Source organism: Lissotriton helveticus, chromosome 9 (genome assembly GCF_964261635.1).
Source record: "Lissotriton helveticus chromosome 9, aLisHel1.1, whole genome shotgun sequence".
In the NCBI taxonomy this organism is placed as follows: Eukaryota; Metazoa; Chordata; class Amphibia; order Caudata; family Salamandridae; genus Lissotriton; species Lissotriton helveticus.
This window is the reverse complement of record NC_136070.1, coordinates 1,118,327,568-1,118,352,284: the sequence shown is the minus strand read 5'-3', so window position 1 is coordinate 1,118,352,284 and position 24,717 is coordinate 1,118,327,568. Positions and strand designations below refer to the sequence as shown.

The 24,717-nt window shown below is 40.7% G+C and overlaps 1 protein-coding gene across 6 annotated transcripts in view; it reads right to left on the bottom strand.

The window, feature by feature from the left end:
- The window catches only part of PTPRG (protein tyrosine phosphatase receptor type G), a 1,220,925-nt gene that overhangs the window by 455,833 nt on the left and 740,375 nt on the right, over nt 1-24,717 (bottom strand). For all 6 annotated transcript variants that reach the window (XM_078661520.1, XM_078661521.1, XM_078661522.1 and 3 more), the window contains exons 9-10: nt 12,966-13,150; nt 6,148-6,256 (exon numbers count right to left, since the gene is read on the bottom strand). In XM_078661520.1, coding sequence (XP_078517646.1) covers nt 6,148-6,256; nt 12,966-13,150 — 294 coding nt within the window. The remainder of the gene's footprint in view (nt 1-6,147; nt 6,257-12,965; nt 13,151-24,717) is intronic.

Genomic DNA, 24,717 nt, shown 5'->3' with positions numbered 1-24,717 from the left:
TTGCGTCCACCAATGTGTGTTTATGACAATCCAATATCTTATACATTTTTTAGGCCAAATGTTCTTTATCCTGCAATTTGACAAGAAAGGTACAATATCGAATAACTCAAATAACAGGCTTGATTTAGACAGGGAGACTTAATTCAGGAAGGTGTAAACGTCTGGGTTAATCAGGTCATATTGTATATGTATCAGTGTTATTTACACATGTTACACAATGGACGTAGGATTTGTCTACTTTAACCAATTTATACCTCTACAAAGATATTTTCACCTAAGATTTGATTGATGAATCTAAGGATTGAATCCGCATGAGAGAATGTGAGAGGTCATTTTAGCAAGCTATTTTCCTGCAACTAATAAAGAGAAGAACAATCTAGGATTTAGGAAATCTTTGGACTGGTCGAATTAAGCTGGCACCCACCTTTAAGAAAAAGATATGGAAATTGATATTTGGTAAAACCAGCTAATCATATACCACCTAAATATTTATGAATACCAAGTATCAAAAATAGCGATTTGTGGCCTTTTGTTGTGCCAAATAAACTGTGATAACCCTGTAAATATCCATGAAAAATTATGGTGCAACTCTTTGAGGTAACATGATTGCGGCATATTTAATAGCAGTTACAGACATTTAAAGTGATTTTATTCTTCAATACCAACTTGCATATCAGGTGAACATTTATTAGTTGTATCCTTACCTTTTTGAGTCATCAGTTCAGCGTTAAATTTCATTGTGTTTTCCACATCTTGAATCATTAAACCCAGGAATTTTATAGGCCATCATCGCATTTACTAACGACTTGCCCAAATACATTTCTAGCAGGATAGACTTAAAAAATCTCCACAAGACGTTGCCAATCTTTTTCTCAGTTTTCAATGAGATTAAAGCAGTGAAATAATTCTGCATTTTTGTTTAAAAGTAATGGGGGCATGCCTCTTTAAATTATGTAGGGTTAGCCCCAACAACCATTATACAAAACACAAGAACCCTAAATCACCTTTTCGTTTTCACAATTTGAAAGTGTCATTACAGACTTAATAATCTCCTGTACCAACCCAGAAATTGTTTGAATTTATTCAAATATTGAAAAAGCTCAAAGTCCATTTAGAATGGATGCTCCAGGCATTGGTGAAGGTGCTCTAAAGTATTTAACCTGCGAATGTTGCAAAAATATAACATTAAAAAAAACTTGCCCATTTGTGGGAGGCGAAGAGCCTTCCTGTATTGTAAAAGCTGTCCCCATGTACCGTTCGTTAATTAATGGGTTATGGTATGGAGGGATGGTGAGGGTACACAGGCTGAAATTGTTATATCTGTTTGTTCACAGAGAGGGGGTGATCTGCATTATAAAAAACTAGTTAATTCCACTCAAAGTAGAAATGATATTCTTTTTGTGTTCATATATCTATATTGTTTTGAATAAGAGAAATAAAAGGTTAATAAAAACACTGCAGTACAGCATAGCACAATGCAATATATAATAAGTCACGTATAAAAAGTTATAAAGATAAGGACACATTCCTGTCAAGAATTAATAGACAGTGCCAACCAGGAGTATAAACAGTTCATTATTAGAAGAAGTGATATTCTTAAATGGCTGTCTGGTACAGTGAAAGGGAGTGTGCTATGTATATTATTGCACTGTATGTCTGCTAGGAAAATAATAAAGATAGTTTTGACAAAAGAAAGGTTTGTAAAATAATTAAAATACATTTCTCTGAGCATTTAAGAATACATCCCACAAGTCCTTGGCTTTATGTTTTATGGACCATTCTATAAAGTCACATTGTTTGTGGTCCTCATTTTGTTGTTTAGCGGAGGCTGAGTAATGAAGCCTGCGGAGGTCGGGGGAGAGGAATGTCAAAGAAAAAGAGGCAATAAAGGGTCACAATTATCCTTTTGGAAACCATTGTGTCCTAGGTTTCTCATTTTATATTAAAGTTCAGTATCTCCTGTTAGATTGCAGATATGTTGATCACAAATTATTCAACATGTTTAGGCATTTAGTTATTTCACAGTATATAACATGAGCCACGTGTTCTTGCTTGATAGCTTTAGAAACCTAACGACTCCAGAAGAATCAACTTATCCACGAAATCTCAGATTGTCCTTTTTTTGTAGATTTTATATTGGTATAAGAAGTTGGATTCAACACAATATTGCCATCTGCTGATATACACAACCATCATATATTTATTAATCACCGCAAATGAAAGTTTCTTCAGATGAGTGGAAAAAACGAAACCTCTTAATAGAAAATAATTTTTTATAACAGTCGGACCAGCAGCTTTCCCTTGCTGTAGTTCAGAAATAGCCTTTACGATCTCTGGAATTACAACTGGTATTCTCAAACAACCTTTATCAATATTATTACGATTATGGAGTTTAAAGGAGTGCAGGTATTCCTCAGTTTTAGACTGCTCTATAATCCTTATGGGTCTTTAGAGATCATTAAAAACATTCAGGGTTATCACAATAACTGTTTTTTTAGTACATATTATATCTACATTATGCCCTTATCTTCATGTGTCCCGAAATGAGGTCTCTGTCTTTTATTCTTTAGATAATTGGGTTGAATCTTAACCAGATGTATTATTGCTAAATAAGGTCTTCATATTTAATTGAACCATCTATGCCTCGCTTTGGTACAGTACTTTGTTTTAAATTACTAGTGTATAATGAAAAAAAAACAATTATTCCTAGATGCATTATTCATTGCCTCTGTCTGTTTTAGTTTTGTATTCCATACCACTTACTATTTTCTTATTCTTCGAGTTGTCAGTAACTGATTCCCTATACAGTCACCTCTAATTGATGCCCCCGCAAACAGTTTATATTCTCCCTGAAAACATGGAGTTACGCCTACATGATCAACTGAGACTCATTCAAATCCTACAAATTCGTGGTTTCATATTCATAGTTTGTTAACTGAATTATGCAGGAATAAATCAATCCTTCTCCTGGCACCGTCATCCGATATGCACATGGTTTCTATTTTCACAGCTTCTTTATTTTCTAGTAGACTCCGATTCACAAGAATGTATTTAAGTCTAGAATAAGACTTGTGAGGAAAGAAAATGAAAGTAGATTCTTTGTCTGTGGGAGGAAGGAGTTGCCACAGTCTCTTCAATTCAGTTTCAAAAAGAGATTACTTATTTTGTGCTGTAGGAGTGTCCGATCAACATGAACTCTAGCAGTCTAGTACCCAAAGTAGTACCAGGTTCATATCACCACTGAACACACGTTTGGCTGTGTCATGTATTTATAGTTGTTCTTTCTCAATGTTCACCCAGATGTTTGAAGAACGTATTCTACGGGCATAAATATTAAAAATCAGTACTTCCTCAGAACCAGAGGTGTCAACCATAGGTCGAGTAGAGCCGGACTCCTAAAGGAATTTCAGGATAACCAGAGTATGTAAATTAGCTCTATTTACATTCATTGGGTGTAAAATAATTTTATATAGATACCCTGAAACTCTGCTGTGGATCTGAACATCCTGAACACTATAAACCATTTCTAAAACAGACCTAATCTCATCGCCCCTCTCTTACTATTCTATTCTTCCGATTTAAGACTGCTAGACATACGGATTAGATTTTTTTTTTTACTACTGCTTCTTAACACATCCCTCCAGTCAAAATCCCTTCATCCAATAAACTACTTGGCGAGTTATTGTTGTTTTCTACTAGAGAACCACATACCCTTTACTCTACCAGTGAATTTAAAATTATTCACTCAAGGGTTAAGTCCTTTTGTGTTTCCTCATTATGTATCAAGCTTACCTATTTTCAGAGTTCAACACTGTTACCATGGAGATTATAGTTCTTGCAAGTCTCAATCTGCACAGTTTTGCATAAACTGCGTTGGTCAACACTACCACTGTCTATTAGCCCACACACTTATAACAAAGCAAAGCTCAAAATCGAATATCAATGTTAAGAAAAGGTGGAAGAAGGGAAAAGTGGTTACAATGGTAAAGACTAACAAGGTCCCTGGACTCCACAAAACACTCGCTGGAAGCCCTTCCCAACAGTTCCATCGCAAACATTAAACACCAGGCAGGATTTAGAACACAGTCTAGATACTGCCTCTACAAGTCAACACAAAACGAACTTCACAAGATTAGCAAGAGAAAGTCTCTGAATCACAGTCTATATTAATATCCTGGCATATTACAAGTATAGCATTGTCCGGAGAAATTACTTCATCTAAATAGTAGAGAGCCTGCCGTTTATACTGGATATGTCAATCAAAGATGAAATATCATCCTTCCATGTCCTCTTCACTTTAATTATTGAAGTAAGATTTACATTCTATTTTCTGTTTCTGTCAAACTTCCCATTAAGTGAGATCATCCTGGAAGGACCTAAGAAGATTAAAGATTATTTTTTTGTGTGGGGGGGGGGGGGAGTTTAATATAGCGCGAACATGACTCGAAGATATCAGAGCACTTTACATGAGCACCAGCGTGGGTTACAGATGGACACATTGATTTCTGTTAGGTACAGGGAGATGAAGTGATTTATCCAGAATCACAGGAAGTTGAGCTTCCCTGCCGAGACTCCAACCCAGTTCCCCAGCTCCGAGGTCGAGTGCTCCAGCTGTTATGCCACATCCTCCCCCTTGTAATGTCCCCTCACTTCGGGCTGAAGTTTCAGAAAAGATTTTCAGACTTTTTGAGTGACGTACTGAGGTAACATAATCTTGTGCTTTTCTCACTTGAACTGTGGATATGCTTTCGCCCTACGAAAGAATCTGGACTAAATGACCATAGTGAAAGGACCCCAATATCTCCTCCGCAGGCGTTTATACTTTTTTTGATAAGGTGCATAGTCACTGTATGAGCTTTCCATTTTAAACTCCCTTTGATAGTGAAGTTCCATGACTGATTTGATCTTTTTCAGTATTCACAAGTAGGACAGACCCTGATGCTGCCCCTAATGTTTCTAGTTTCTTCACTTGTGTGAGTTATCTCCCCAAGCATTTGACGCTCAATACAGTCTGAATACTAATTCTGACCTCCTGTCAGGGGCCATCTTGATAATTTTCTGCCTTAGCTCTGCAATGCCCAAGTATATAAGATCAGTGATTGCCTCCGTGGATTGGATTTGATTTTTCATTGAAGTGGATTCTTTCGTAGAGACTCCAAGCTAAAGTCCACCTTACCTTTAAACAGTGATAGAAGAACCAGAGGGTTGGCTTTGGCCCTCTTAAGACTCAGACTTTTGGTTTTGTTACCCATCACAGTGATAAAACAAAGATACCTGTACCAGAATCAAATTGAGTATATAGGAGATACAGAAGGGAATGTTTGGTGATACAAGCAAAGGATCAAGACACAAAGAACTCCTAACAGTGGTAGTGTGGTAGCCCTTATGTAGCTGCTATTTGCTCTATATAGATTTAGTACTCTGATACTAATGATGAGCTAATCATTCCTCAACCTTTCTGTGGTGTATCATAGCCTGCGGAGGTTTTCATGGTCATTCATACTGAACACATTCAGCATGTAGGATATCTACTTTAACAATGTTTCAGTTGCCTATAGGAGCTTGTGGCTACATAGCGCAGGTAAAATTGCAATTACCCATACAAATATTTTTGGAACTAAACACTCCGATTTTTAGATGCAGAGAAAAAAACAGTAAGTATGGGGCAACAGAATAGAGAGCGGGCTTCAGAGCAATTGTCTCTCCCTTGCCTTACTAATCAGTATTGTGCTACTTCTGACTCCTGGTCATAGATCACTGTGAGGGGATGTCGAATGTATGACCAGAAAGGTGAACGATTATGCACTGAAGGAATGGCAACAGGCATTTTACATCCCTCAGCAGGCCTTGACATGTTTTGGCTCAGCACTGCTGTGGGAATTACAGGGCTGCTCCAGGTGCTCTGCTCTTTGGGTCATGTGCACCAATTCCTCGGCTAAGCTCAACCTGTAGACCTAGTGGAATCAGTGGGTTTCAGCTGGAGCCAGCTCATTATTGCCAAGGTACCACCCTTCCCAACCCCCCATGGAGAGGGCTAGGGGTTGTAGGGAGCCGCCTTTTACCTCCGCTCTAAGCCACACCCTCTAGTGAACAACTGTTTAAAAGTAATTCACTGACGAATAATCCAGCTTGAATTCGAACTCTTACCTTGAAACAGCATTGTTTGACTGAAATCACTGCGCATATCATTCCTACAAACAGCTTGAACTCGAAATAGATACAGGATGGCAGGTGAAACATGGTTAATGACCGCTTTCTGTTTAAAGAAAAGAAAAAACAAGCTGTTTAATTTTTAGAAGCAATTGATCATATTACAAGCAGTACGTTGGTTTAAAGAGACGAGTAGTCTGTTGGGTGTCTTCAAATAAATAGAAGACAGCCAAGGAACATGTGCTAATCTGTGAAACAGTTACAATAATGGACCAGAATTAAAAGGAACTTGAAAAGCTTAGAAGGCCTGAAGTTTTCGACATGTTTCAATTCTGCTTTTGCCCACCAACCCCATTCTTTTCAGCTACTACTCTGAAGCTGAAGAGAGGAACCTTCTAGGGATTTAAGAAGCCCCTTGAAACACACAGCACCTGCACTTTAGCTGGACTGTACTGTCTGAGCAAAGGATGCTCATATCTTGCTGTTTTGCATAAGCTTGGTCTTAAGGTGTATTAATTGAACCTCTAAATCTTTAGAAAACAATTTGGTTGAACGCCAACATTGATCACCAAACAGGCAGTGGAAGAGACAGAAAAAACTCTGACTATTTACTAACATTACAGTTTTGAACCCAAAGTTTTTAACCCTTTGTCTGCAAATATTCTATATGCTATTTTCAGAACGCAGATGAAGTAGGTCACAACTAGATAAATCTCCCTTTTTTTGCACCTCTTCTGTCACTCTTTTGTTGTTGTATAGATTGATTTAGGGGTAGAAGAGTGACTTGTTTACCCTTACTCTCCTCCTGTTGTTGAAATATATGCAGTAAGGGAAGAGCCACATGTACCAAAGGCTGATTCGGTGCAGTGGCTGTTGCACCCGACTACACCAAACATTAGCCAAAAGTTAAAAACAGTGAGAAGCTGTTTTTTGTAAGCAAGCGTGTGTGCTCTAGCATTCCTGCAAAATTTCATAACCCTTAACTCCCTGAGCCTCATCCAAGCAACACACCGTGCTTGGGCTCATGACTTGGTCCTACATGCATTTCACAATTGACCAGAAGTGCCCACGACTGCACAGCCACGGTTTTCTTATCTGTGTTTTGGTCTATTCATTTAATAGGTTACATGGCACCCTGCAATGAAGTTAATAGCAAAACCTGCCATTTTCCTCATGTAGTTATCACTTTCAAAATGCTACAACTCATTTGTTTCAATTAGTAACCCTGGGCATGGTTCGCGAAGTAGCGCTACTCCTAGCTACGCAAAGTGCACTTCGCACTATGCGAGCTACGCTAAGCTACGCGAACTGCGTAGTGCACTGTGCAAAATGCTGTGTTTGCACTGTGCTACGTGCAATTTGCGTAGTGCGAAGTAGCGCATACTTCGCAAACTACGCGAGCGTAGCGTAGAGCTTCACCCAGGGTTAGCAATTACATAGGTTTCTTCATACATTATAGTTGTTTAATGTTGAAGAAAATTTAAAGAATCCAAAATAATCTCCATGTAATTCCAACAAGTTCAAAGTAGGTTACATTTTTAAAATTGAATCCAAAACACTTTAAGTCATTATTTTAAAACAGCAGGAGCTTTCCCACCTTATGTATAAGAGCTGCAGAACACCTCAATAGATAGGGTGTGCCTGGAATTCTATTCTATTGTAATATATTGGCATTTATACAGCTTCTTCCATAGCCCTTGAGGACTAAAAAATATATGGCTGTCTAACTGCATAATTTGTATTATGCAAGGTCGCTTAGCACCCAGGTTTGAATCTGATTCCTGGGTGCTGTTAAGTGTGCAAAGGATGTTTGTAGTTTGGCCTGTAGTATGGGAAATGTTAGGTGAGGTTTCAAAGTTATCCTGTAAGAAAGTGGATTGTTCGTTGTGAATGACCGGACCCTTCACAAATAAGTCTGCCACCTTCTATCTACTGGAAGAACCATCAAGGTAGAGCAGTTGAAAGCATAATCCAGGGAGGTTCTATTATTATGCTATATAGACTTTTAGTACAACTATCATCCAAAAGTGTATCCAGTACTGGATGAGGATTGACTGGTGCTCCAGGTAGAAAAAGGTGCAGTTGCAATAGGAGGAGAGGGATCAAAAATGTGCTTTAAGTACTTTCCTAAAACAAAGGTGAAATCCAAGGATCTGAGGAAGGTTATACCAACACTTTGCAAATACATCATAGAAAGAACAGCTGCCTCAATGTAGCTTCTTCATTGAAAGGAATTTTGAAAAATCTAAGAGGAGATGAACAAAAGTAGCAAACAGGCAAGTGATAGATACATTTGTCCTGAAGGTATTTAGGACCAGTTTTGTAGAATTCTCCGTAAACTAAGCAAATGGATTAGAAAAGAACACCAGCAGTAGTTGGTGTTTGTTAGTACCTCTGTCCACAGGCAAAAAAAAAAAAGACAGCCAACTAATCATTGTCCAGTCAATGTTTTTACTTCTGAAAGGAAATTAACTTCATTATTCACACCACTCAATGCTACTCATTATTTTACATAAGTTTACACGATGGCAGGTGGAAATGAATTGGTGGCACCCTCCTAACCGTTATTATCCCTAGCGAGCCCTGAATCCCATAACCACAATCCACCCTACTATATACACTAGACACAATGGAATGATGAGGAAGGAAAAAAGGAAGGCCTAGCAATATGTCAGTGTCATCACATTAATAAAAGTAGAAATAAGTCTTAACAAACCAATGCAACACTGCTAAAGATTTACATGGATGATATCATTTAACAATGATATCAATGAGGGCATGTAATGCCTTGCTGTTAAATTTGTGATTATTAATAAATCATTTCAATGACCTTCATTAATATGTCATGACGCATTGGCAACTTTGCCATGGTCAATAAGTACTTCATGACCTCTAAAAAGGCATGTGATGACTCACTGCTTCACTTTACCCGTGTCAATAAATCATTCAGATTAATAACTTTGTGCATGAATCTTTCTTCTTCTGTACATCGTGTCATACAGGCATAAAAGTCACCAACTGGGGTCCCCACACTCCAGAGCTTTTAGTAAAAAAGACTCAGCTGTGTTGAAAAAGTGGAGGAAACTCTACATGTCAATATTCTGTACATCTGTGAGGCTTAAGGAGGTAACTTCAAACAGCCAAGGTGAGGATCCTAGAAACAAGGGTGACCATAACACTTCTCAAGTCGGGCCACGGTGCTCTGCCCTGGGCCACCACGCGCCACATATGCAATTAAGTGCAGCTAGGAATTATGAGGTACAACTGAACCCAAAGGTTGTTTAAATTAATTTTTTTTATGATCTGCGTAATTGTGCTGCAAACAAAATTCCTCTTTTCTACATCTGTTTGAGGTCTGGGGGCCCTCCTATCGAGCACCAGAGTTCTTGCCTGCTACAAGGCAATGCAGGAGCCCAACCCTGCGTGCCGCAAGCCGGCTCTTTGCCAGGCTGACACTGCTTGGGGAATATTGCAGGAGCCTACAACCTAATTTCCTCCTGCCGGGATGGCTCCTCTTGTGGCACTGGGTGTGCCCAAGTAGTGATAATCCTCTGGGCGTCCTGGCACTCACTAGGAACCTGGAAAGTTGGAGCACAGCAGCAGTCCAGGTTATTTTTTGTTGCTGATCCTTGCGTCTGTCTACAGTAATTGGTGCCCCACACGGACAAAAGCATCAGCTAGAGAGGGAGCCCCAGGAATGGATCCATTTTACACCCTCACCTGCACAGACTCCCAAGGCACTTTGATCTTTCCAGGGGCTTTTCTGGCAATCTGGGGGGTTTGAGGCTGTGTGGATTGAGTCGACTCCAGGTCCACCCCGTTCCCTGGGGTTTAGGGATGGTGGCACACATATGCTATATGCTGGGGCCCTATTGGGCCGTTTTTGCTCTTGGTCCAGTTATTGGTAACACAATTTCATGCCTCCTAGCCTGTATAATTTTCCAACTTTCTAGAGAGCTTCATTTTTACTGCTGTACTTATGGCACACGATATGACCCTGCCAGGCATCTGGAACTTCTCCTGGGCCTGGGGTCTTCCTCAGAAGAACTCCAGGACCACAGAGGAGAGGGCTTTCCTCGCCTGCACCCTCCAGGCCCCATGACCTTCATGCTTGGCACTATTAGACCACCTGGGGCAGAAGAAATAGGGACCCCTTTATTCTGGAGGCCATACTCCTGCAGGACCAGCCCACAGATCTACGGAAACCCTCCAGAGTCCCACCTCCAAGCAGGTTCATATCTCTGTCCCCCAAAGGATGTAGAGAGGAAAACCAGATACCAGCGGAAGTTCAAAGGTCCTGCAGTCCATCATTTCGGGACTCACCAGTTTTCCCTCTTCCAGCAGAGTATTCCTTCGGTGTTGATTCCCACAGGTCCAGGCTGTTTGAAACGTCTCTGCCTTTTGCAGCAGTTGGTCAGTGGAGCTAAAAACGTCCAGAAGTTATGCACCTCTGGCCAATCCTAGGGTGATCTCACTCCATCCACCAATACCCTGTTGCACAGTATTTTGGTAGTTTCAAAGAAGGAGCCTTTCCATGGTCTCTTAAATGACCTCATTATGGCCTAAGCCCCGCCTCTAACTGCGACAGATTCCTGGTCCTTTCCTTCAACCATTCCAAGGACACCCCTTCTGTGACTGGCTAGAGAGTTCGGACTACCCTCCTTTCTTTCTGGAGGGTTGACCCTCCCAGTTTCAGTTTGAAAAGTAATTAGCACATGCACATTCTGCTCCCACCCCTTCTCTGCCAGGAGTGGCCTAATTACAGGTAAATGGCCCTACTGTGTGGGGAGGCCTCGGATACTCCAGTTGTCAAGCAGAGTTATTACTGTGGCCCCAGCAGGGTGATTCAAAGGTCAAAATCTAATCAGGAGCAGAGTCAGACAAAAAATTATTAATATGCCACAAGGGGTGCAGATATTTGGAAATTGTCATATCTGTATTTAGTATTGTGATTTACAATAGGATTGGTGCATTAAGCTAGTCTCTAATCCTAACTAAGGCAAAACTAAACAGTGTTGCAGAGTTTCCCCATAAAGTATAGCACGGTAAAGCACTCTACATACTTTAGTGAAGCACTAGAGATGTACATTCTCACACAATTAATGTTCATCATATTATAAGATCTATGCCAGGTCCGCGACAATCCCTGAAAAGTCCCTTCTGTGGCAGTATATCCGAACAGACAGTAGGCTGAGTTTGAATGTAGTCTCACACACGCAGACCATAACGTGCACAAGTGTGTACATGTTTTCAAGTGCCCTGACCCTTGCTGTTCAACAGCGGACCTTATATTGAAAGGCAGACACTGGTGGTTAGCGCGAACAAGTCAACATAATGGAGCGGACAGTAAGTGAGCCCCAGATGTTTGACTCACTTAAAAAGTCAAACCAGGTAGTCTAAAAAGCAAAACATCCAGGGGGGGTTAATATGGGGTGGAGCCCATTCCTCATAGTCAGATATGGAAAACCTTACAAGTGTGAAAGAAATCAAAATTATGGCTTAGAGTACTCACTTAGCTGGCAATTGACCCGCATCATGTGCAAAACCATCAGTCAGTGTTTACATTATAGCCTACTCTTTGCAGTCTAGGTCTTTAGTCTTTGCTTTCTCCTTCTAAATATATGCCTCAAACTCCCTGCATGCCAAGTGCTGTCTGGCCAAAGAGTTGGGGATGGTTGAGACATGGGGACATTTGGCATCTACGTATTTTTCTAAACTTTGCCTTTACTGTTCAAGAATTGCCACCTGAAAGGAAAATAAAGGGAAACATCTAGGAAATAAAGAGATCACTAGATTCTGCGTACCGAATTCACAGCTGCATGGGACGCTAGGAAAACATCAGCAGTATCACACGTTGCCATGGAGGCTTTTGCAGGCAAATATTATATGAAAATCTTTAGTTATTACTGCAACACCCTCCAGCAACATGTGGGCGGTATATAGACTATTGGGTAACTTTTACGGTGAACCTGTGGTTCTACATACCTGTAGAAAAATAGTGAACGAACGGTGTCAGAAAACACTCCCATAACACCCAGATTCTACAATTACACTCGTCACATCCAAAGCCGCACATTTTAAAACATCAGGGAGCAATGTGCAATTTTGACAAGAGAAAAGGGTTATGCATTACATCATAACCTTGGGAACCATTCAGTGACTCCTCTCTGATTTCATGGAGCAGGTCGTTCCCTAATGTGCCCCAGATAACAATGTCTGGTGGTGAAATTGAAAATATAAATGGAAGTGCTTGAAAATAATTTCCAGCTGGAGGAAAAAAGGCGAGGTCTGGTTCTGTAACAGATTGAAAAAGCCCAGAGGAGAGCAGGTCTGTAAAAAACAGGGTTAGAGTCATTAGGTATTTTATTCAGTGCCATTGCATATTTCATGTGCATATACAATTACTGATTTCATTATTCTGAAGGTCTGTTTTAATTAACAATAAATGAAGGGCTTTCAAAATCGGAATATGCCACTTTGATTTTCACATTCGTGGAATGTTAATGGCTAAGACAGCACTTGCTTTCATTTAGCAAAGAATGTTAAACGGACCTGATCCCAATATTGAAGAGGCTGTAGCTTTGGCATTTAAAACCGAGGCCTGCCTGGTACACGCCACTTCTTCATCTCTCGCTTGAGCCAGTAGGGTCAGAGGAATTTTTAGCCCATGTGACAAACAGTCATTTTACCTGCAGGCCACACTGGACTCTACCCTTTATCTGAAGCTGAACCGCCACACAACGACTCTTTGTAAGTAAGCTATAACACATCACAACAATACGATGCTCCTTTATTTATGAGGTGGGAGTTTTTACCAGTTCCTTGTCACTGTCCTTGACAAACGTCCTCTCCTTCTCTTCGTCGTTTTTTGTCCAGCTGTAGGAAATCATATAATTCATAATGGGCGGATGGTAGATCACTTCCGGGTGGTTCCAGGTCACTAGCAATGCTGTCCTGTTCATGGGCTGCACCTTCATGTTGACTGGCGGGGTACTGCAAACTGAAAATATAGAATATTATTTTTTAATCCACATAGGCCGTATATAACTGGTAGAAACATTTGAGAAGGTAACATTTCATTAATGGACATCTTTTAAATACATGATAGAGAAAAACGTCAACCCCACATAACGTCATTTTCTTACCTGGTTCCCAAGCAACATGAATGGAGCAGTAGATGGAATCTAGAATCTGTGGACAAACTATTACTACAAATCTGTCCATTCAGTTGGGCCAATTGAATTATACGGCAGAGGAGGACCAAATTATGAGGCAGGGTTGATTATATTACGCAGCACGAAAAGCCAAATTATGCTGCGTAAGGTGCCACATTTTGTGATAGTATTACTTCATTTTTTTTTAGGTCTCGCGACCTATCGATGCGCATGCGCATCGAGCGGAGCGAGAATTCAAGTGGCGAAAATTCTCGTGAAACCACCAGCTTTTTGCCTGGCGTTTTCATCAAGTTCACGTGAACCACGTGATCAACATGAACGCGCATCAGCCTCCCTCCCTCCTAATTGCATCTTGCCGCAGAGCACATCAAAGGGCTTCGCCCAGCGTGCGCTCTGCGGCTTCTCGGCTTCTCCTCCCCTAATTGGATTTCTCCTCCCCCTCCCCAGCCAGCTTCCCCCAGGCCGTGTTCCCTCATCCCTCGCACCCCCTCCCCCTCCTGACTCGAGAGCATTACACTCATACCGACTCGTGACTCCACGTCTCGGTCCTTCCTTCACCGCGTCTTCCTTTCTTACATTTCTCATTTCTTGTCTGTCACCTCAGCAGTGCCCGCTTTCCTCTCCGCCCTTCACCCAACCCCGGTCTTTCTTATTTTGGCCATTTGCTACCCCGTCCTCCCGCCCCCAGCAGTTCACTTGAGACTTTTACAACACCAGACGCATTTCTCTCCTTTTACAACATGACGCGATTCCTCACTGCTACACAGACTATCAACCTATAATTGGGACTCAGCAACTGCGATAAACATATTTGTTAGCCAGCCATACGAAACAGGCAAAACATTACCTCCCCCACCACCACACCAAAAAAGCACATGCTAGACTGCTTGCAGTACCTCGCAGCAGAACTTTTGGCGGTTCTTGTTTGATCAGCCGCTTCCTGCTTCTGGGTGACGACAGCGTCACACACCATAAGACGTCAGTATAATAAAAGGCTGCTTCTTGTTGTACTCTTGGCTTCTCGGACATGATTTCTAAGTGTATTAGGAGCACGTGTCGTTCAGTGCGCAAAGCCATCAGGTTTTAGTTTTTTTTATGTAGATGGCTACATTCATATTTGCCCTTTATCACCCCTTATTGTGAGAATTCTTCAAGTTGCAGTGGTTAGCAAAAGAGTTCCTGTTTCTATTTTTTTACACATTTTCTTTCCATATTAGCGCTTATAAATTTTCAGTTGGCTCCGGGTACATCATCTTTTCAAATTTAAGAAGCATTTTGTAGCCAAAGGTTAAACAAAATGACCATACAATTTTGAGCTGGGTTATCTGGTCGTACAGTTAACAGTCTTCCCCCTCAAAACTATTTATGACTGTGGATCCTGCAGTCCACCTACAGTCTTCTTAATGTAGCATCACTTCTAGCCATACCTAAGATTAAGTAGTGTTTATATTCACAAGCAGGTTGATGCGAACAATATTTTGCACAGCCGTACGTCTGCCTTAGCTAACGCTAAAGCACAGACAGACAACCACCCACTGTCTGCAGTTGCATTCCATCATGGATCAGGTTACTATTTAACCCAGCGCGGTCACTTTCACTTTCGCGACTGTGCTGGTTTTCAGTTCCAGAAACAAGAGGGGGAACAGCACAACTGTTTATCTGCTTTTAACAAATCTATGGGGAGAGCTTTTCCCTAATTTAAAATTCACTGCCAAGGGTTTTATATTTAATATCCGCAGCAGGAAACTTGTTGTATTTCAGAAAGAACTTTGACGTGGAACATCCTGGACTGCGGGTTACATTTGCTCTGCTTCACTTGGCGAGTCACAGGGACGAAGCGCATCCGAACTCTCACTGATGGCGCCACATGTCATGAACACATGAAATCCAGGCAGAATTACATGGCACGCTGTGACATAATGTCAGCCTGCTGCAGCGCTTGCAGAACAGCACTGCAGCCTGGGCGACACCCACCCTACCCAAACTGAAAGCATAGATGTTAATGGAAATATATTGGTAATTTAACGGCGGTTCCTTTAATGACGAATACAGAATGATCGATCAGTTGGCTCTTTAATAGTTGGTTAAAGGCCGGTGATTTGTGCGTCGCTGCCTCCGCCTCTTGTGAAGAACCAGAGGCTCGATATGTCTGCGAGGGAAGACACATGCAACCTGTCCTACTGAATTGTTTTGTGTGCCTACATCCGCACTGAGATGTTTGAAGTCAGCAGGCTTAGGCCTCAGCATGTCTACTCATTCTTTCAAGGTGCATGAAATGAGAACCAGTCTACTTTGGCTCATAGTAATTGCTCAGAACGATGTTATTCATAAAGCACTTATAATTAAAGCCCTGTATACAGGGCCGTACTTTTATGCTATACAATGAGGCCTCCTGTCCACCATCAAAGTGCTGGGCGCCTGTGTCCTCGTGGGGTTGTTTTTAACGAGATTCAAAACATAAATAGGCATTGGCATAGCCTATAGGTCTTGGCTTTGGGACCTTATAAGTGTTTAGTTATGTAGCACAATATCCTTGGTGCAACAACATCAACTGTTGCATGGCGAAACACATACAAATTCCCAAAGGCGAGACCTATTGGCTATGCCAATGCTTGTTACATAAGGTAACCCTGTCTGGGAAAAGATTTCACCTTATTTGTACCAATTTAAGACCTATAAATAGCAATAAGAAATTGAAATCCACAGATTATGCCGCAGGCAATGGATTATGTGGCAAAGCCATAAATATGCAAAAGAGAAAAAGCTGCGGCCACACAATCACAAATGCAGCAGCCATGCCTATGACTTTCCTAGGCCTCATCATCTTTTTCTGCCAGTACTTAATGGTAAACATGGATTATTTACGTCCCTAATCCTGGTAAGAAGGATGTGATGTTGACTATATCAAAAGATGCCAACCAGCCGAACAGAACTAGTAACCCAGTGCCTTCATTAGCCACTATTCTTCGAAGGTAGTCGATAACTGTTGTAGCAACCAGAATAGTGCTATGCCCTGATCTGCTTGAAAAGGAGGAACTGACTTTTTTAGTTTCAGTAAATAGTGGTAGGTATTTAAAAGCCAACTTCTCCAAAGTTTAAACTAAGAATGGTGAACATCAATGGCATCCGAGAGATCAAGTGTAGCTTTTCCCAGGAGGGGCTTGATCAGGGCAGCCTTCCAGTTTTTGGCACTATTTCTTTAATCGATGACTGGTTGAACAGTGGAGTTAAGCTAGGAGTTATGGAAGGAATCTGTTTCTTCATAATATTAGCAGGACATATGTCGACAGGACAACCAGATGGTTTAAAGCTGCAGATGGTTTGTAGTACCTCAGAGACTTCCGAGGTAGTGAAAATATTGTCAGGGGACGAAAGAGATTCCCAGAAAGCGATTTTGATTTGAAATATAAAGCCTTTTATTATCTATGTCCTAATCTTGTTAATTTTGTCCGAGAAGAAGGTGGAGTTCATCACAAAGTTTATGCACAGGTGCTATCTGGATTTGACTGGGCATTTGAGCACTTTAAAAATATACCAACACAAGTCTATAGCTGGTCAATGCATTGAATTCTGCTACATACACACACATATATATATATACACACACATATATATTACATATACATACACACACATATATAACATACATATAGCATACATACACACATATCTACACACACACACACACATATATATATATATATATCTACATACACACAAACACACACACACACATATATATATATATACACTTTGTTTTTCTATCAAAGGCTTTAAGCATAGGTTTAGCAGACATTTGAGGTGAGCAGATGTAGAGTGTCGCTGGTGTTGAGAGTGCTCTAACAGGAGCTGCTTTCCACCTAAACTAGAGAACTACCCAGAGTTCGCTCCTTCTTTTTGCATAATTTATGTGTCACTATATGCCTGAAAGGGTTTTGTTTTGACTTATACTGGGTGCTCCCTTGTGTCTGGATAAAGCCATACCTCTCTGAAGAGCTCTAATTAGAGCACAACACTGTCAGGGGTTGCTTTTACTCATTTCAGGTTGGCTTGACTTGGTATTTCACCAATTCAAAGCTGTAATACTGTACCTGGAGTGATAAATGGCTTTTGTCATTTTACAGCTCGGCAAGGACAGCACTGTGCTAGTCCTATGCTTAAAGACTTTGCTGTAGAAATGGCAAAAGACTTTGTCCTTTTCTATCTCGGCGTGGATGGCACTATGCTAATCCTATGCTTAAAGACTTTGATAGAAAAACATACATTTGAGGTGAGCAGATGTAGAGTGTCGCTGGTGTTGAGAGTGCTCTAACAGGAGCTACTTTCCACCTAAACTAGAGAACTACTCAGAGTTCTCTCCTTTTTTTACATATATACACACATATATATATATATATATATATATCTACATACACATACATCTGCATATATATATGCGAAACGCGCCAAGTCTATCGCATGGAATACATTTTCTCTTTGATATATTGATCCTACGGTGTCAGCGCCTGTTTGTATACGCAAGGATTCAGGATTGGAAGTTAAATATACACACACACACATAAATATATATATCATGACCATGTCATGAGTGGTCTAATATGGGAGGTCATAAGCAGTGCTTTGTGGGGGCATAAGTTATAGTTAGCTCAGCTAACTAGAACTGCTGAATTTCACTGGTTTTGTACGATTGATATATAAGCCCAACTAGAACGTCCCTGTAAACTTTGTTTTTTTCCGTGAATTTCGAGTTTAAAAAAAAATATTATTTCCTTACTATAACATCCCCGTAGCCTTTGTTTTTTTATTTCAATGAATTCCTAAGGCTTTTTTAATTCCATTTCCCAACTATAATGTCCCTATAACCTTTGTTTTTTCATTGAATTTCTAAGATTTTTAAAAAAATGTTTTCTACCATCTATAATGTCCCTGTAACCTTTGGTTTTAAGTGAAATTCTAAGGTTTTTAAATGGTATTTCCCTAATGTAACCACTAACCTGACAGTGATTGTGTGAGTGAGTGCATGAAGGTCTCATTAAGTCTGTGAGTGTGTGTGTAAGAATCTGAATGCTCCGTTTTCCCTTTTCTGATGTTTTGCCTTTTCTGCTCATTGTGGAGCTTTATTTTCCCTTTTCTGCTCGTTTATCTTTTTCTTGCCTCTTTCTGCTAGTTCCTCACTTTTATTTTGCCTCTTCCTGCTCGTTTCTCACCTTTATTTTGCCTCTTTCTGCTTACCCTTACTTCCCTTTTTCTGATCTCTATTTTGCCTATATCTGTCGAGAAGTGTGGCTCACTGGTTAGAGGAGGCAGACCTGGAAGCAGAGGTCAGCCCGGGACCAGGGTTCAATTCCCGCCTCGGCGGGGTCTTGAGTCCTAAAATGTCCATGAACTCGACAATTCTCGCTCCGGTGCCTACTCGATTCACGGGTTCACACTCTGCGACTCTGGGCAATAGCTTGCTTAATCTCCACAACGGCCCCTCGCGGCGGGATGCCTGGCTTTCACCCTGCGGATACCCTGCTGGGGTTATCTCACAGGGGAATACCAGGACGGGTTCCCTAAGCAAGCGCTTAGAAACCGCTTGGTGATTTGCGCTATATAAATTCCTCCACAATCTGTTAGTTTTTTACCTTGATTTTGTCTCTGATCTCTATTTTGCCTCTTTCGGTGCTTTTCTCACCTTTATTTTGCCTTGATTTGCTCGTCGGGTCCTTTATTTTGCTACTTTCTGCTGATCTCAATTCTGCCTCTTTCTGCTCATTTTTTACCTCTATTCAGTTCTTTTTCTTCGCTTTTCATCTTTATTTTGTCTTTCTGCTCATTGCGGTTTTTTTGCAGCTTTCTGCTCGATGCTGCCCTTTATTCTGCCTCTTTCTGCAAATGTTTTTACTTTATTCTGCCTCTTTCTCCTTGTTTTTACCTTTATTCTGCCTCCTTCTGCTCGCTGCTGACCTTTATCCTGCATCCTTCTGCTCGCTGCTGTCCATTATTCTGCCTCTTCTCATTTCAGCTCGTTTCTGACATTTATTTTGCCTTTTTCAACTCCGGAACCTTGGGTAAAGCCTCAAGGCCTCCGCGGTCTCAGCTGGCACGCTGCCTCCAGCAGAAGCCGGCATTGCTATTGCATGTTTAGCACCTCCCAATCTGTGAGAGCAATTCTTCTTTCGTATTCACAGCGGGTAGGGAAACTCCGCTTTCAGCAAGCAGGAGCGATTTCACAGGTCTTGCTTGCTGAGAGCAGAGCTTATGTTTGCTCTGACTTGGCAAGAGCTGTCAAAGCTCCCTCCAAGTCTGAGCAAACAGCTATGTCCCAGTGGTGTACACCCCGGGACAAAGCAGGAGCTGGTCCTAGAGGATGGCGGTCCCCAGCGTCATATATGGCCGGAGAGGGAAGGCCGAGTGGCCCCCTCCCAGTTTAAGTTATATTATGGGCCCAGGGGAGGGGGAGGTGGCGGTGGTAGCTGGGGGTCCGTGCGGGCCACCCATTATTTTTAATCCTATTATTGATTTCTATACTAGCCATTGGTTTGGTTTCTCAATATTATTCTTTCAGCTCAATAGATTGTCTACACCTAGATTACATTTACACTTAAGGTAGTATGCTTTTGACTGGAAAACTTTTCCAATAGACATTTTAGACATTTGATCTATGAAATGATGGGTAAGGAATCAAAAGATTCAAATTTGACAAATCAGCTAGCCTTTTACTTGGATTTTGACATTTATCAGGAGGTTTAGTGTAAATAGCACTTTTCTTTAGGACTCAGGGTACATGAGTCTGAATACAGTAGATTCCATTCAATTAGGGGGTTGTTTTTAATGACATTTCTACCAATGGCATTGACTATGAAAACCTTAAATATGTAAAAATTATACTGGCAATGAATTCACTTTGGAAATTATTTATGAAATGCACTTGAAGATATATATATGGGTGAAACCATTTTTTTAACAAAGTATAAAAAATCTAATGTATCTTTGAGTGTCAGTGATTAAGTTTTTCTGGTGTCATTTTGTTGTCAAGAAGCTCAATTCAGGAATGAATAAGTGATGTGTTTAGTAATGTATATATAAACTTTAAAGTAAAGATATTTTTAATATATTGAAGCAATTTATTGATCCATGTTGCAGCCTTGGAAAGGTTCTGAGAGAAGACGCAAAACGTGTTGGCCGTTTTGTAATTGTTAAGATTTTTTATAAAGTTTCTACTTGTCAAGATCAAAAGTTTACTCTTTTGGACTTTGCTTAAGATAGACTATTTTGATATTGTACTATTTGTTGTTCAGAAGTGCCTCTTCTTTCCAATATTAAAGCAGAAGCCTAGCCGGACCTTAAGGACTTGATTGGACACTAAAAATAAAATTCTCGTAAACGAATTCATAGTAACTTGAATTCTCAAGAACATAGTAAATTTCTTAAAATGACAATGTAGGTGGTACTTTTTCCCGACCTTTGTACTAACTGCTTATCTACTAAACTGGCCAGAAATTAGTCCTTCGGCCATAATTTCCACTGGATCCACCACTGTACATTACCATGAATCACAAGTGGATGTTTTCCTGCATGAACCAATACTCTCCTAACGCCATGTGGTAGTACATTTCATAGACCATCACAATTAACTAGCCTAATAGCAGCTTATGTCACTACAGGGGTGTCCTCTACCTCCTCATCCTGAACCCACAGTCAAGTGCATGGAATCCAAAAAGAGATCAAGAGTTAAAGAATCAGTTTTTGGAAGAGTAAAAGATCTATGGAAGAACGCTCAGAGAAACAAACAAACATGCGCTGAAGGAACAATCATATTTTGGTTGAACATAGATCCAGCTTGGTTGTGCCATGAGAAATATCCTGTAACCTGCCCATTGGTGATGGACAAGGAAGGGCTTTATCAAATCACAGCAGAAACCACTGTCATTCACTATAATGAGGACAAGTGGCTTTCATTATGAATATTCCATGGAACTCCAACACCTTGAAGTGGTCCCACTGAGCTCCCTCAAGTGTTCAATATACATAGCAACCTTAATAAATGGGAGATAATATCTGAAGCACTTGCAATCACTTCCCACTTCAGTCTAAACTTTTTACTAGAATGAAGGAAGCAAAGTAGTAATAAGACAGAGGAAAGCCTGTAAATCAGTCCCCAAAACATGGGCAAGCATCATAAAAAAACAAGTGTGCATGGAGCACTGGTGTAACTTGATGCACCATTGGCAGAAAATGGCTATAAAACATTAACATAGGAGTAACATTTTGAACTTAAGGTATATACTAATTGCTAACTGCAGCAAACAATAGGTTAATTTCCCCAATTGGCATGTGAGGATATCAACTCATAACCTGTACAAATCACAGGACAATTCAGCTGTACATGACGATCTGTGGGATGGTAACGTCTTAATAGACAGATGCTTTTTCAGACAAACAGCTTCCAACTAGGTCCGGCTGTTGGAAGGTGGAAAATGGCATTTGTTTGCCTCTTTTCAGGTGTTGCAGCTTAGTCACAAGCAGCATAATTAAATAGTTACAGCTGCATAACAATTCTGCCATGGATGAGAAATCCGATTCCCATCCAAGATAGGAGTACCCCCTGTACTCCTTTTGAGATATGGTCTGGGAACACCTAGGCAATGCATTTGCACCACTCGCTGCCATGAGTGTAGCACAAGCCCACCTCCACGTCCCTAGTGGACTCCATAGTCTACTGACGTAAGTGATTGGGTGTGGTTAATAAATTCATGATGCAACGCGTGATAATTTCAGGTTACACTTTCAGAAATAAAGATGTGAAATATCATGCTGTGTGTGTGGCATAATTTATTTACATGCTACTGGGCTGGGGAGGGTACTACAATTGGTGACAAGATTGGGGATACGTAAACTCTGCAATTCAGAGAATCAAGAGTGCTCACAGAAGCCATGACCAGAGGCCATCACGTCACAAGGCTATTGAGATGGTACGAATGAAACGGGTCCTAAACAACAGAAAACAGTCTTTGAGAGAAATCCACTCTCACAGTCAGTAAGTCCCACACTTAGTTATACTGCTGCGGCCTTCATAAAGCCACCATCTGCATTTGATATTGCCAAGATGCAGAATATTGAGATGGACTGTCTGGATCAAAGCGTGCAATGACGTAATTGATGAGCTGGAAGAAGCAGATGACAAAAAGATCAAATAGCTCCCAAACCTCACGTGACTGAGTGAAAGACGTGATAAAGTACCGAGAGGTGAAAAAACTTCGCACCATCAAATTAAAGAAATACTGAACACCAACTTCAATTTGATGCAGAACATAGACTATGAAAGGTACATCTTCAATCAAGAGAGACAAAGATGGTGAAACAATAGATGCATTTCTTAAAAGACTTGAGATGCTCATCAAATACTAAAGTTCAACTAATTCAATGACGAAGAAGCCATTCATCTCAGAGTCACAGCCGGCTGCCAGTCTGATTTCATCAGATGCAGACTGCTGTGAGAAATGCTCAGTCTGGAGGGTGTACTCATGGCGACCAGAACTGAAGAGCATGCCGACAAAAAAGCCACTGACATGGAGGCTAAAGGAGCCCAGAGTGAATCAGCGTGGGGTATGAAATGCAAGAAAAAAATACCCGCTGAAAGGCACCAGAGTGATGTCTCTGAAGAAGCTGTGTTTTCGATGAGGATTTTCTTCTTCAAATGAAGGTAAATCTCCATGCATTGGGCAGATATGTAACGGCTATGGTAAAGAGAACCATTTTGTAACAGTTTGCAAAGCAAGAGAAAAAAGGAATGCATCATGTTGTGAAGACAAGATGGCTGTCAGAAAGTTCCAGAAGAATTCTAGCCATGCCCACCGTAGTAAATGTACACATCAGTTGAGGCAAAAAGAAACTGAAAAGAGGCCGATTGTCATCTAATTCTTCCTCAAAAGGTTCTTTGATATCACAGTCGAGAGACAATGATGGGTGTGCGTTGTTGATGCAGACTACTGAAAGATATGCGCATGTAGGTCTGATTCCTTGCAAAAAAGAATACAAGTTGAAAAAGAATTGCCAATGAATTCACAACATTCATTTGGACATTGTCGCAAAATACAATGGTAAGTTATTGTCTGCTATATACCATTTATCATAGACAGTGGTGCATCGATAAATATCATGCCAATCGAAAAATACCATGATCTGTTTCCGGTGCCCAGTCCCACACCATCGAATACGAAAGTATACACGTGGGTAGCCTAGACACCATTGCAAAGTCAAGGTTTATTTACGGCAACTATAAAACATAAAAAGACAAGGTGCAAGCCTCGAACCATGTCCTCCAGGGCACTTCGTCAAGTGCATGTTTGCTCAGTTTCAGCACTGCTGTTGACATATGACTAATTTCTGTTAAGTACAATATCAATGCTCAGCACAACAGAGTGAATTAGTTTCAGTCATTGTTTCATGGATTAGGAAAATGTAAGATGATGAAAGTGCAGCTCCACATTAATGAGGACATCTGTTCTGTTAATCAATGACATCATGGAATTGCCTATCATCCAAACGAGGCTGTTGAAAAAGAAACTGAGACTTTGCTAATACATGATATCATTGAGCGCTCAACTGGTACAATGGCATGGGTGTCGCCGATAGTGGTAGTATCTAAACAGGAGAGTGGAGGGTCTGTGCTAATCTGTTTTGACATGTGTCAAACAAAGCAATCAAAAGAGAACACCACCCAGGTCCACACATTGCAGATATGATAACCCAGTTGAACGGCGCCAAAGTCTTTTCGTGCCTTGATCTGAACAAAGGATACCAGCTTGAACTCAAAGAAAATTGGAATTACATTACTACCTTTTCAAATAATGTTGGTTTGTTCAGCTACATAAGATTGAGTTTAGGAGTGTCTTCAGCTGCCAAACTTTTCCAAGATGTCATTCATCGCATTATACAGCCTGTTACCCAGGCTTTCAATTACAATGATGATATACTAGGAGTTGGGGCCCCACAAAAGGAACATGATAGAGCCCGTACACAAACGTGGTGTCTGCTTGCTGATGCAGGACTTGTGCTTAATGCTGAAAAGTGCAAATTTTTTGTAAATCTGTTTTTATTGGCAAAATGCAGGTAATTGCCAAAACGACATTATATTTTAACACAGTTTGCAAACAAAATATACATAAAATACACAATTATTGACAATGGTGCAACAATATGTAACCATATAAAAATAAAATTGACTGTCTAGCTCAAGGAAAAGTCCTCAGATTTTCTGGAACCTGTCAATGGCAGCTGGAATCTCAGAGACCCTTTCCACTGTACTCTGCTAGGATATTCCATGCATACAACGACCTCCTTACTCGGTCTGCCTTGGCTCTTACACTCCTATTTATAACAAATGGAGCTCCCATGCTTGCCCCCA